Genomic DNA, 14,671 nt, shown 5'->3' on the forward strand with positions numbered 1-14,671 from the left:
TCCTTCATTCGGTGCTTCTTATTGGTCAATCTGCCTCCCACTGACGTTAAACCCAAGACCCGCCCCCCCCACGCGGTAGCCTAGGTGACGGTTGTAAACAAAATCCAGATCTCTGGTTCCCCCGCCCACCTCCGTCACGTGGGACTGCTCTTTTAAAACACCGAGGCCGCCTAGCGATTAAAAGGGATGTTTACTGCAGCCTTCAAGATTATCCTTCTGTGCAACATAGGCTGAAAGCAGACCTTATTGACAGTCCACATTGTTTGAGTTCTCCTGTGGTAGTTTTGTCTTTTTCGTAACCCAGGAGTCATAACAGACAGGTTCAAAATGAGATGAGGCGACAGCCAGCACAGTGATCACGCTAGCTTTATTAAATTAACAAATAATAAGATCATCACATGACAGATACAGTAGCAGTGTCCCGGGACCCCGTCACAAAACCACTGCAGTCCAGTCCAGTTACCCACCCCCAGACCCCCAGACAGCAGGAGGGTATCGTCACTGCAAATAATTCACAAATCAGGAACTGACATACTGTATACAAGACCTCTGTGCTGGATTCAGAGGTGAATTAACTGGCTATGGTGAGCTCATTTTCATGCTGTATAACAAATAAAGCAACTGCCTGTTGCTGTGAGCTTCACTGCCCTACTGTGCTATAAGAGTTAGTCTGCAATCTAAGACAATATGTACGTTAGCATCCTAGGGAACAGTTTCAAAAACACTGCATGAAGATCATTCTATGCCACTCAGAGCTACTGCAGTATCAGGTTAACAAAAAAACAAACAGCATATGGAATCTACTCACTCTTTAAACATTGACTGGCTCACTCTGATTCTTCGATTCCTTATTGAGATATATGTGATCATTACATTGTGGTTCTGATGATGCCCTAACAAAAGAGACCCTTGCTTCACTGCTCTGGGCGTTGATGGTAAAGAGACGGGGGATGGATGGATGGCTGTCTGGTGGGGAGGGGGGGGTTCGGGGGGTCATCGATAGTTTCCCCTGTGAGAGGTTCAGTCCTGTAACTTCAAAGTTAGTGGGTCGGTCCGGTGCGTCTGCAGCGTGTAGTGACAGTTTTGTGCTTGATTACAGTCCCTGGAGTGTGGAGGTGCCTCACGCTCCTCCCTCTCTCGGGGCTCCTGTGGTGCTGTTATACCTCGGCGGTCTGCGTGTGGACCAGCAGCCACCCTGCTAGCTGACAGAGCACCAGCACGAAGGGGAGGGAGTGGGGATCGCTGGATGAGCTGGAGGCTGCGAGGGACACAGAAATGAAGGCAGTTAACAGGACCATCAGGACAGATCAGTCAGGCGTTTATGCCGGATTAAAGCAGGAACACCTTTGCATCCCTTAATTAACCTGCCCCAGCTTGTGACTCAGGCTGTTCTCTCCACAGGATGCGTACAGTCCTCTTGATGCCTGTGTAGACAAAGGCAGTGAAGCGGCAACACAACCAGCAAGCACCTTAACTGCTATGCAAAAGAGCTCTGGTTTTAGAGCTTCACACAACACTGCCTGTTACACCAGGCTGCATGCAGTTCAGTATCACACTGAAAGTGCACGTTCCATCACTTCTGTTATTTTTCTGAACGCACCTCGACAGCTCTTGCCATCCCTTTGCAGTGTCCCGGTGATGCAGCTGCAGACAGAGCCCGTGAAAGTACTCGTGCAAATCTGATCACAACCCCCGTTGTTATCCTCACACCAGTCCGACTCTGAGCAAAAGGAGAAGCCAAGAACAAGGTCACTACAGAACGAAGGAAAGAAAGAAAGAAAGGACGATTGCAATGAGAATAAATGACTGAATGGGTTCTACCTTTCCTTCTGATGGGCCCCACGGACAGGATCTGCTCCCTGTGCTGGTTCTCATAATCGGAGTACATCCTGCTGCTGTGAGGGCAGTTCTAGAGACATTCAACAGTGTTATTGTAAGAACCCACCCACAGCCAAACAGCAGCATCATACTATGACTATGCATGATTCATTTAACTACTGATTCTACTAAGAACTAATTGTTTTGTTTTGTAATGTGGAGGACAAAGGCCAGCCCTGGGCACCTGGTCTCCCTAACCCACTGGAGACCCATAGACCAATGCAACACTCCCTGCATAATCCCCAAGCAAAGACCAGTGACTTTGCACAGCTAGGAAACCTGCGCCCCCCCTGACTGTATGACTCGCCCTGCACACCGCGCAGCCATGCTTTTACCCAGGGCCACTCGGGGACAGTTTGAGCTGCGTTCCGTTGCTGTTGCCCTCACCACTTTGCAGCCGTAGCGCTCCGAGTCGCAGAGGGAGACGTCGCAGTGCAGGTGCACCTCGTTGTAGTCCCCGATGAACTTGAAGACGGTCAGGTGGAAGCGGCAGGTGAGAGACATGCCGTTCTCTGCCATGCCGATCGTGTTGTCCTTGATGTTGGGGCAGCTGGAGAGAGAGGCGGGGAGTGTGAGAGTGAGGGTGTGGTGTATTCACCCAGGTTATACTCGCACTCTCTCTATATTGATGTACCTCGCTGCGGTCCTGGGACAGTCAGGATAGAAATAAGACTCCTTTTGAACAGCAGTTTCACCCATTCCAGATGTTAACACAAGCTTGATTAGCCACAGTGTGTGTAGGTTGTATCTTATTAAACTCATAGTAAAACCAGGAATGGATCAGACTGCTATGCAGTGGGAATCTTCTCTCTACCCCTGGTGAGAGAGAGTGTGAGTGTGTGTGTGTGTGTGTGTGTGTGTGAAAGTGTGTGAGTGTGAGAGAGAGAGAGTGTGTGTGCTGTTTCCCCCCTGTTCGACTCACCCCCTCTCTATGATGATGTATCTCAGCCGGTCGCTGCTGTCCCGGGACGGCGTGGCCCAGCACATATTCACGATGAGGATGAGCTGGCGCTGGTCGGCCCCCTCCACGAAGACCCCCACATACAGGATGTCCCGCGTGGTCAGCACCACCTCCCCCTCGCGGTAGGGCAGCCGATACAAGGAGTTCTTGTACAGCGCCATCTTGGTGATGAAGCTGCCTTCTTGAGTGGGGAGGGTCAAGTTGATCACGCTGCGGGACAGACAAGACAGGAGGGGTCAGGCCTTAAGCTCTTCGAGGTATTAACTGACCCCTTAATACTGGTAAAAACCGCTATCATCTCAACTTGTACAGACACCTCTGCCCAAGATGACATCTCTTTTAATGATAAGAGGCGCCCTACCCACTCCGTGTTCATGGAACAGGCTATACAGTCTAGTTGCAGAGCTGCATGTCATGTCCAGTGCCCAGGTGGCCTGGATGAGGTGCTGGCCGTGGTGATACCTCAGCATGGGCTTGACCACGGTCTCCAGGGAGATCTTGATGTCCAGCTCATAGGCGCAGGAGAACTCCACGTTGATGGTTTTGTCCCTCGTGATGATGCTGCCCGTGTTGTTGATGCTCTCAATCCACACCGTGTTCTTGTACATGATGTGAGTGCCGTTGGACTGGGGAGGAAAGCGAAGCACACTGTGAGGCAGAGAGCGGGGAAGGCACGCCTGCGTCATCAGCGCAGTAGAGAAGGCAGGGCCTGGGGGTCGGACCCTGGTCTATCAGCTTGAGGGACCAAGGCATTGTCTGCATTTTCATCGCAACACCCACGTTAGTCTAAACTGTGAGGCTGGTTGTTTAATGCTGGGAAAGAAAATATCAAAGAGATTCCCTTGATTTGCAAACCGAGGCAAGCCTTTCAGCCAATCATCGAGGCACTGCTATTTCTCTACCCCCGATTGTTCATACTCTACCTGGAAGGCATTTCTGCAGTGAGCAAAAAATGACAGCACCTGAAAAGTATGTGGAAAAAAACAAAAAACAAATACACTGAATGCTGGGAGACACAGTGAACCAAAACAGGTCGTTCTGGAATTATTTTTACTAATGATTAACTCGGGTTACCATATGATCTCCATGTAGACTAGGACAGTTTGGGACAGTTCAGAGTTTTCAATTCACACTCTAGTGCATTCTGGGAAGTGTAGTCCTATTGTGAAAGGTACCAGAGACAGATAAAAGGTACCAGAATGCATTGCGGTGTGATTTGAAGCCCAAACTGTTCCCAGCTGTCCTGGTGCACACTGAGTCACACGGTAACTCCAGGATCAGTTAATGAACTCAGGAGTTGGGGGGCTCTGCTCGGCTGACAGCTGTGGCTCTGACCTGCACGATGGAGCCGCAGTGGCCCTTGGTGTTGTTGATCTGGAAGGAGATGAAGTCTTCTCCCTCAATGCCGCTGCACTGGTGGTCGTTGATGCGCACGTCCTCCCTCTCGAAGCCCAGCTGGAACAACTTGCACTTGGAGATGAACACCTCCATCTGAGAATGCTTACAGGTCACCTCCGCCTGGATGAGACCATCATCGCCTGCAACACAGAGCCAGCACCCCAGTGAGCTCAGACACCATGACATCACCCCCACACACGGAACAGGGCGCACCGGCGACCTCACACATGCCTCACCCGCTATGCAAACGCGTACAGCAGTAACGTCAATCAGTCAGTCTTCATTTCTGACACAGTACAGCACATCAAAGCGCTTTACAGATAAAAACTGCAACAACAACAGTATACAAAACAATTCTGAGAAACAATTAAAAGATGATAAAATACCTTAACAACGATAAAATTGTGATTTTTAAAAAAGCAGCGACAAAAGGCACATCGCTCATAAAAACGAAACAGTACAAAAGAGCAGCTACAGGGTAATAAAGCACGGCAGAAGCATGGCGAAGCATGCTTATTTCTTCCTTTTTAACCCAGCTGCCTCTGTATTCTGCAGCTGTCCTGCAAACAGCCCTCCAGCCGGTTCCCACAGCCCTGGATTTCACCTCACCGTTCCCACTGTCCTGCAGCTCCGGGCAGCCGCACAGGTCCCCTCCATTGTCCTGTTCGCAGGTGTTGTTGCTGCACACCTCCCCAATGCAGGGGTCATAGATCCATTCTGCTAAAGAGACACAAGCCCACACACACACCTGATTAAGTCTTTCATCAGCAGACCGCCTCCTGCTGCACTAGGCTTCACGCATGTAAACGAACGCTGTAATACTCTCCACAAACACTACAATCTGGTCAGTATACTGCAGCGTGTCTGGACAGTACTGCAGTATTTTTTTTTAATATTGGCAGTTTTTGATCTAAAGCATTCATGCACGAGATACTTTGGCATATTATAAATATATATTAAAGAATATATAAAGTGTGCTCCAAATATTTCACGGAATAGCTTGTGGGAAATTACGAAATGAATGCTTGCTCAGTAGATACTGGGAAGGCTGTAACGGTTATTTATCAGGAGATTTACTAGTTAACAAGGGAATCAAAGCACAGATGATATACATGTATACTGGTGTATCTAGGCGGCCGGCCCTCTCCTCTTACAGCAGTTCTCCTGGATGATCCACTTGGTGCTGAGCGTCCCGAAGGAGCGGCAGGCCTCTGTGTAGGCAGCCAGCGAGCCGCACACCTGCACCTTGAGCTCGTTGTAGCAGCCGTCCAGGTAGCAGGACTCGTAGAAGGGCACGGGGTCCAGCAGGCCGTGGCAGGGCTGGAAGAAGCCCTTCATGTGAGTCAGCTTCAGGCAGTGCTCGTCCCCCTGCAGCCTCCCGATCTGAGTGTTATCACACGTCTGAGCCAGGGCAACGTACTGCATCTCGTCACAGCTAGGGGGCAGCAAAGCACGCCCAGAACACACACACACACACACACACACACACACACACACACACACACACAGCAGGTTAGCATCAGAGTTCAAGAGAACGGTTCCATCCACTGCATCTATATCTGCAAGTCTACATGTGTATCTGTTTAACCCTTTCATTCATTTAACTGTTTCTCTCGGTACCCAGTCTGTGTCTTTCTCTGCCGCTCTGTGCCGTCAATCGATCTATTTATCTGACTTTTCATCAGTTTGCGTTTAAATACTGTATCTGTATTTTCATAAAAGATTAACAAACAATGCTGTAAACTGCTAATGCACTGGAATGCACAGGTGAGAGGACAGACCTCTACACAGGAGAGAGAATATACCTCTACACAGGTGAGAGGACAGACCTCTACACAGGAGAGAGAATATACCTCTACACAGGTGAGAGGACAGACCTCCACACAGGAGAGAGAATATACCTCTACACAGGTGAGAGGACAGACCTCCACACAGGAGAGAGAATATACCTCTACACAGGTGAGAGGACAGACCTCCACACAGGAGAGAGAATATACCTCTACACAGGTGAGAGGACAGACCTCCACACAGGAGAGAGAATATACCTCTACACAGGACCTCTACACAGGAGAGGACAGACCTCTACACAGGAGAGAGAATATACCTCTACACAGGTGAGAGGACAGACCTCCACACAGGAGAGAGAATATACCTCTACACAGGTGAGAGGACAGACCTCCACACAGGAGAGAGAATATACCTCCACACAGGTGAGTGTTCAGACCCCTGCACGGGTGAGTGTTCAGACCTCCACACAGGTGAGTGTTCAGACCCCTGCACAGGTGAGTGTTCAGACCCCTGCACAGGTGAGTGTTCAGACCCCTGCACAGGTGAGTGTTCAGACCCCTGCACAGGTGAGTGCACAGTACCTGTTCTGCATGCCGTTGGTCTTCCAGCTCTGCGCGAGCTCCAGGCTGCTGATGGCCGGCTTGCCCCGGGAGGTGATGTAGTCGTCGGTCGGGTCCCCGTTGTAGTTCCCGCAGAGCCCGCACACCTTGTTCTGCAGCCGCTCCCCCATGGTGATGCGTAGCACGTTGAAGCGGTTGTAACGGATCTGGATGTCCTGGACGGTGTCGATGACCAGGAAGCCCTCGGAGCTGGAGACCCTGGTCTGGAGCCCCGTCACGAAGGGGACCGACACTGGGGTCCCGTTCACCTGCCGAAGCCAGCAGCGTCAGCATCTCCCTTCTTATCACTTTACACTAGATATCTGCACAACTGCATGTGTAAATACAGTGCGATTCAATAAGAGGCACACCGCCATGGGCAGTATTAGCATGCTGTTACAATTGAATTGCAGTGTAGCTGGGAAATTTAATGGAAAGTGTTATTATTATTATTATTATAATCATTATTACTCTCAGTAACAGTAGTATTGTTCATCCAAAACATTCTCTTAGAAGTTAAACAGTGCTGTGAAAACTGAGAATATACATCTAATCTTGCCACTGCTTGTCAGAGGGGTCGTTGAAGGCTGCTGAGGGCTGTTTAGACTCTGTGGAGGCTCCTGGCTTTATAACAGAATAGAGCAGGGGAAGGCACTAGTCCTCAAGCTCTTAATGAGTTAACTGTGTGAGTGGACGAGCCCCAGCGTGCAGGGCCGTGCTCACCTTGACTGTGTTCCCGGAGATGAGGATCTTCTCCTCGTTGATGTACAGGTAGGCGTGGGAGATGACAGTCAGGTTGGGGTAGGACCACTTGTCGAAGTTGGCGATGAGCTGGAAGGAGAGCTCGGGCAGCTTGTGACAGATGGTGGAGAGGATGAACGAGCAGGCGGCGGGGAGGCGCAGGAAGGCCCCGTCGAAGGTGCGGAACACACCCCCTCCCGAGGCAATGCAGTGCTGGCTGCGTCTGCTGAAGCAGCCCCGCACCCCGTTTCTCAGGGCGCACTCCTCCTCCGACTTGCAGCGCCGCAGGTCACACTGGATCAGGTTGCGGCTGATGCACTGGCAGCGCTTGGAGCAGTCGCTGTTCCAGAACAGCTGCTTGGGCTGGGGGAGGAGAGATAGGAGAGAGTAGAGAGGAGAGAGGAGAGGAGAGAGGGAGAGGGGAGAGAGGAGAGAGAGGAGAGAGGAGAGAGGAGAGAGGAGAGAGGAAAGAGGGGAGAGGGGAGAGAGGTGAGAGGAGAGAGGAGAGAGGTGAGAGGACAGAGAAGAGGGGGGAGAGAGGGGAGCAAGAGGGGACAGAGAGTGGAGGGGTGGGGGAGAGGAGAGGGGTCAAAAGAGACAGCGGAACTCATCAAACCTCTTAATGCCTGCTGCCTAACATCTGTTTCCTGATAGATTAAAATAAGTCGTATAGGCATGGCCCTGCCAGTTCCACACCCTTGTTAAAGACTTCAAGCTTTCTTGAATCCATCCTTGGGAGAGTTCAAGCTGGCTGAACAGGGCCTTCACAAACTCTTTGTTTAAATGTGCAGTAAGGAGAGCGTGCACTCCAGCCCCTTCTCCACAGAGGTTTCCGCAGCATGCTTGTGTTCCCTGTGCTCTCACCTGATAGTACTTGCCATCGCTGTAGCAGCCGCAGTTCTGAGACAGGATGCAGCTGTTGCCATTAAGGACGAAGCCCTGGTCACACTGGCAGCCCTCCATGCAGTAGTGATTACAGTCCCTGCTCCCACGGGCCGGGGCACACTGAGGCTGGCACACCGACATGCAGCTCTCATAGTGACTGTTCGAAGGGCAGGTCAGGGCTGTGGGGCACAGAGGGGGGACGGGGGTCACACAGACAGACAGACAAGAGACAGCAACTGCAGGTTGTACATGAACTCTTTCCCGGCTTACAGAAAGATTACCCTTATATGAAACTTTTATTTAGCATCATTTAAACAAAGAAACTGCAAAATGATATTGCGAAAGTCTACTGGAAGCCATAATAGTAGCAAAGGATTTCATGTTAGGTTTTGAAATGTCACATTTTTTAATTTTTGTTTTTCGTTTAGCACATGTGTGGAAAACTACAAAGCGGTGTGTAATTCAATATGTTAACGTAACATTATTCAGCAGCAGACAGATATCCACAAAGACTGCAGGACAGGAATACAGTAACACAGACAGACAGACAGACAGAGAGGCAGACACACAGACAGACACACAGACAGGAAGGCAGGCAGGCAGACGCACACAGACAGACAGACAGACAGACAGACAGACAGGCTCACCGCAGGGTGTGGCGTTCCTCCAGCCAGTGACAGGTATGCCTTGTGTCTGGCAGGTGCTGGCGTAGATCTGCAGCCAGTTACACACCGTGGCCATGGCGCCATGGTCCACGCAGGCATCCTGCATGCAGCTCTGGTAGAAATAGGCAGGCGCCACCTTGCTGTGACAGCGGGCAAAGCCACCTGCGCGGTCCAGGATCAAACCACAGAGCCGCAGCGTCCGGGCCCCCCGGTCTTCGTTCTTATTGCCCCTGTTGAGATTATCCCCTGCACCATTGTTGTCCCCAGCCCCATTATTATTATCGTTGCTCTCCCCAGCACCCCCCTCGTCACCCCCACAGCGAGGGCAGGTGCCCCCGCACCCCACCCTGCAGAATGTCTCCCGCTCCGTCCAGGCCATGCCCAACTCGTTGGGGGTGACGGCGGGGGGTCCTGGGGGCAGACCCCCACACAGTCCGCACGTGGAGTTGTAGAGGTTCCGCGGCAGGCTTAGGGACAGGAAGGTCTTCCAGTCAAAGACCACCTTGAGGCCGAAGTCTGTCTCCAGCACCAGGTGCAGCCCGAAGGTGAAGATGTTCACCTTCCCTGGCCCCAGCTTCAGAGGCAGGTACAGGCGCTCCTTGTTCACCTGCAGGGGTGAGGGAGAAACACGTAGGTTCTTACACCCTCACATTCAGAAAGTACTAGTAGTGTTTGCAATTGATTCTTCATCCCCTGTGTAAATGGGGGATTTTTTAATTTTTTTATTATCGTCATTATTAAATAGGCACTGAATTTATTATAGGTTTCTGGAGATTGTTGGTGGCTTTTGCTTGTGTGTGTAATAAAGAGAGTATTGTGTGTAAAAATCTGACATTGGCTTACCATGATAAGCCAAACATTATGAGACAGACAGACAGATAGACACACAAACACAGACAAACAGAGAGAAGCAGGCAGACAGACAGATAGACACACAAACACAGACAAACAGAGAGAAGCAGGCAGACAGACAGACAGACACAGACAGAGACACACAAACACACAGACAGACAGACAGACAGACAGACAGAGAGAGAGAGAGAGAGAGAGAGAGAGAGAGAGAGACAGACAGACAGCTTGCCGCACCGTGACTGTGTGCTTGTAGTTCCTGGACACTGATATCTCGTAGCTGTACACCCTCAACATAAACTCTTTGACCCAGATGGCCTGAGCTGTATCTCGATCCTCGCTCCTCACTGACAGTCGAAACTGGGGCAGGCTTTCCCCCTCTGCCCCGCTCACAGCCCCCCTGCACTGCGTCGTTGCCAGGTGAAGCGTGCAGCTGCTCTGGAGGTCAAAGGGCTCGCTGCTGAAGGGCAGGAAGTGGCCGTAACCCGCGGCGATGCACACCGCGTCGCTGCGCGGCTGGCAGAAGTAGAGCCCGCTGTCCTCCAGGCAGTACTCCTCCGGCCTGCAGGGGGAGCTCTCACAGTAGACGGTGTTGTCGGTGCCATTGCAGTAGCACTGCTCCAGGCACTCCCAGTCCACCCAGAAGGTCTCGTTGGTGGCCAGCTGATGCCCGCCGGACTGGCAGCCACAGTCACTCTTAGGGATGCACTGACCCTCCTTCAGGGCAAAGCCCTCGTCACACTGGCAGCCCTCGGAACAGGGCAGGGGGCACTCATCCACAGGCTCCAGGCTGGTGCAGGTGGCCGGGCAGGCGCTGGTACACTCCTCGAAGTGACTGTTTTCAGGACACGGGAGAGCTGTGGGCAGAGCAGGAGAGAGGATGGGCATTGACACATCACTGGCACATGGTTCAGGCAAGGATTGCATTGGGCGCTAGACTGACGGCATTGACTGAAACTTTCAAACTGTGCAAAACTGAACCTACAAAGTAAACGGCGTCAATACATACGGCAGCCGGTTGCGCTCCTCCAGGGCTCCAGTGTGATCTGAGCGTCCTGGCAGGAGGAGGCGTAGGCCTGCAGGGAGGAACAGAGGGCCGAGCGGTTCCCGCTGCGCACGCACATGTTGTACAGGCAGTTCCGGAAGAAGGGCGAGGGGTTGACCGTGGCGTGGCAGCCCAGGAAGGAGCTGTTGGTTGGGTCGTTGATGTTGCCGCACAGCCAGGAGCTCTGGTAGAGCCGCAGGTCCACGCACATGCGGTACAGGTCGTCGCAGTCCCCGTTGCAGGTGAGGTCGTCGGCGAAGGCACGCCAGCTGTCCGTGAACAGCTCCCCGCTGTCTGTCAGCTTGCCGCTGGGCAGCCGCAGCTCGTCCGTGGCGTTGCCGTTGAAGAAGCCACAGAGCCCGCAGGTGGAGTTGTAGAAGGCGGTGGACAGCGTGATATTGAGCAGCCCCTGGAGCGAGTAGCGCACCTTCAGCAGCCCGGTGGACTCCAGCACCGTCACGTTGCCTGGAACGCGATAGATCAGCAGAGTATCTCCGGGGTGCACGTAGGGCAGAGGGACCAGATCTCCATTCACCTGCACAGAGAGAAGAAAACAGAACCTCAAAAACACTCTAAAGGTAACTATAAAGAAGTTCTGTTAAAGAAAGCGCTCTTCAAGAATTACAGTGTTTTGTTTTTCGATTAAAACTATTCAGTCTTAAGTAATTTTGGCATTAGAAAATAATAATGGCAGAGAAAAAGGAAGATTATTATTATTATTATTATTAACTAGTATTCTACATAGATGACTAATGATTGTTAGTTGTAAGTAGGTTTAATAGTGAGTCAGCCTGGATGTTCAAATGTTTGCCAAGAATCTACCAGGATTAGCGGGGTCTCTCACCTTGACCTTCTCAAAGTCGGACCCTCCCAGCTGCACCTCCTGGCCAGCCAGCCTCACAATGACAGGTTTGAGCCAGGAGGGGCCCTTGTTCATCATCCTGCGGCCGATCTTGACCTCCACGGGGGTCAGGTTGTGCGCTCCGGGGCCGCACAGCTTCAGCAGGTAGTAAGAGTTCTCATCGGGGAAGGAGAGGGCTGCCCCATCGAAGGTGGACAGAATCTGGGTCTGAGCCAGCACGCACGCTCCCTCGCGCCTGAGATAGCAGCCCAGAGGCCCGTACTGTGCAGAGCATACCTCCCCCTCGGCGCAGGAGTCGTTGAAGCAGGACAGGGCGCCCTCCTGCCCGCACACACAGCGGCGCGTGCAGTCCCGAGTGCTCCAGAAGGACTCGTTGCGGGGGTAGTAGAGGCCGCCCTGCTCGCAGCCACAGTCTTCCAGTGGCACGCACCGATTCCCACTCAGGACGTAGCCCTCGGCGCATTCGCAGCCCTCCGTGCAGGGGTGAGCGCAGTACAGGTGGGAGGTAAGGTCCGAGCAGGACCGGGGGCAGCTGCTGGTACACACCCGGTAGTGGCTGGACTCCGGGCAGGGCAGAGCTAGAGAGGGAGGGGGGGAGCACAACCCTGTCAGTGACTCGATTCACACACAGCACTTGAGTGTTCACTGTGACAATGTTTTACTGCATTGATAAAGCACCCTCAAGTGAGCACTAGCACTCAAACGCGCTTCTCGTGTATTTCTGTACATGAACAACTGCTACAAGCCTGTCAACAGTAACCATGCAACTCAGCTTCTGTAAAGCTGCACAAATTAGCAAAAACAAAAGTCTGTCTGTGGAAACGGTGTTAATGACAAATAAACAGCTTCATGAACCTCTCTCTGCTCTGAAGAAGCGTATCCATTTTCATCCCTCCTGTTTTATCTATGTTTTGTATTACTGTTATGTTGCAGCAGTTGAAATTAGCTTTATTTTGCCTGATGTGTAGTTTCCTTCACTCACCACACGAGGGCAGCAAACCCCATGGCATGTGACTAATCAAACCCATTTCCATTAAACACGAGACGCCCCAGTCAGAACGGGTCTGTTAAAGTTAATATGCACACCTGAGAGGTTATTACACGACCCTGACACGTTTAAACACTTCTGGCTTGCTATTACAAGGAGGGGGTGCCCGAGCGTCGACTCACTGCAGAAGGTGCGTGACCTCCAGGAGCGGATGGTGACCCCCAGGGCCTGGCAGGCGAGAGCGTAGGCCTGGATGGCCTGGCACAGCGTGGTGATGTTGTCGCGGTTGCTGCACATGTCGTAGACGCAGCTGTAGACGAAGGCTGTGGGGTCCACCACGGCACGGCAGTCCCGGAAGGGCCCGTCTGTCTTGTTGATGAGGCCGCAGTAGTCCGGGCGAATGTAGAAGGCCTCGGTGGCCGGGTCACACAGGCTGCAGTTCTCCGCGCAGCCGTCCGTGCAGCGCCAGTCGGTGTCTTCCACCTGCCAGCCCCCGCCCAGCTGCGCCACGCTCTCCGCCAGCGTTCCGTCGGGCAGGGAGGGGTCATCGCCAGGGTCGTCGTTGTAGTTGCCGCACAGCCCACAGGTGTTGTTGAAGTAGGAGCCTGGCAGGGAGATGGAGGCGTAGTGCTGCCCGTCGTAGGTCACCAGCAGTCCGAAGTCGGTCTCCACGGCGACTGCCACCCCGCTCTGGTAGATCCTCAGGGCCCCCAGCTGCAGCTGCACGGGCAGGGTGTTCAGGAGCCCGTCCACCTGGGGGGAGGATACAGGGAGAGCCGCTTTTAAAAGTGCAAGCTCTTGTTTTGTAATTACATGACAGGTAGGAGACACAGCCCTTCTAGTTTACCACGGTATTTCTTGCACAGTAAGTGATTGTTTGTGGCTTGGGAATTAGCTGCTAAGAGATAGTTTGCAGGATTCAAGCTGTGTGTGTGTGTGTGTGTGTGTGTGTGTGTGTGTGTGTAAACGGGGTGTTGAAAGAGGTATTTGCCTTATCCCTAATGTTAATGATTGTCCCTATGCAGTATAGAATAATTTTTGGGGCATCTCACCTGCACCTGTCCCAGGCTGCCCTTGAGGAGGGTGATGTGGTGGCTGTAGACCTCGACTCGGACATCGTGCAGCCAGGACACAGACGTTCCCGCACGGTTCTCGTTCTTGGCCTCCACGCTGAAGTAGGGCTGGCCAGGGGTGTCTAAGCAGGGCCGGGCCAGCAGGTAGGTGCAGGTCCCCTGGAAGTGGTAGAGGAAGCCGTCGAAGGTGTGGTAGTGGGGGTCTCCAAAGACCACGCAGGTGCTGGTGCGGGTGGGCTGGCAGCTGTACGCCCCGTCAATCAGCTCGCAGGTCTCCAGCTGACCACACGCCTGCTCCCAGCACACGATCTCGTTCTCCAGATCCATGCAGCGGCACTTCTGAGAGCAACGGTCCGAGAGCCAGAACACCTCGCCACGGCGGTAGAAATGCCCTGCATAAAACAAGGAGGCATCGCCACGCAAATGGGGATAATACGGCAGTCCAGAGTCTTAAACCTATCATCTAAAATAACCCTGCAGAAAAACACATGTGCTTAACTTGAGGTGTTGTGAGCGTCTGGCCAGCTCGTCTTTGTAAATGAGAATTTGTTCTCAATATTGATTCATCTGGAACAATAAAGGTTTCGATTGATTGATTGATTGATTGATACGCAGTAATAAAGTGCAGTACTCCCTGTTCATGGAGGAATCATGCAGTGTCTGTGCGGTTCTGTGGAAGAGCTCTGCTCACCGTTCAGACTGCAGCCGTTGGCGGGGTCGATCTGCTCCCCGTCGATCCTGAACAGCCAGCGGCCCGGCTGGTTCACGTTGGTGGTCAGCTCGATGTTGACAATCTCGTTGGAGCGCGAGCCTGGTAGGTTGAAGAAGTGATTGACATCCCCGCCATTGAAACCTGACTGGAGAAGAAAGATGGACGGGGGTGGAGGGTCATGGAGGGGTCAGGAGAGACTTGGCCCGCCCTGAGTCTTCACATCTCCC

At 52.6% G+C, this 14,671-nt stretch overlaps 1 protein-coding gene across 1 annotated transcript; it reads right to left on the bottom strand.

The window, feature by feature from the left end:
* Positions 1–363: 363 nt before the first annotated feature.
* On the bottom strand, positions 364–14,589 carry tecta (tectorin alpha; the record flags this gene model as incomplete). The annotated part of the gene is made up of 19 exons (XM_041242385.1): positions 364–1,258; positions 1,601–1,720; positions 1,822–1,909; positions 2,266–2,428; positions 2,801–3,049; positions 3,302–3,465; positions 4,175–4,377; positions 4,847–4,957; positions 5,392–5,672; positions 6,607–6,893; positions 7,348–7,728; positions 8,230–8,429; positions 8,898–9,522; positions 10,002–10,621; positions 10,774–11,344; positions 11,654–12,249; positions 12,842–13,412; positions 13,712–14,124; positions 14,424–14,589. Coding segments are annotated over 19 exons (5,910 nt in total), but the record flags the coding sequence as incomplete, so codon positions are not given.
* Positions 14,590–14,671: the final 82 nt, after the last annotated feature.

Source organism: Polyodon spathula, unplaced genomic scaffold (assembly GCF_017654505.1).
Source record: "Polyodon spathula isolate WHYD16114869_AA unplaced genomic scaffold, ASM1765450v1 scaffolds_1277, whole genome shotgun sequence".
NCBI lineage: Eukaryota > Metazoa > Chordata > Actinopteri > Acipenseriformes > Polyodontidae > Polyodon > Polyodon spathula.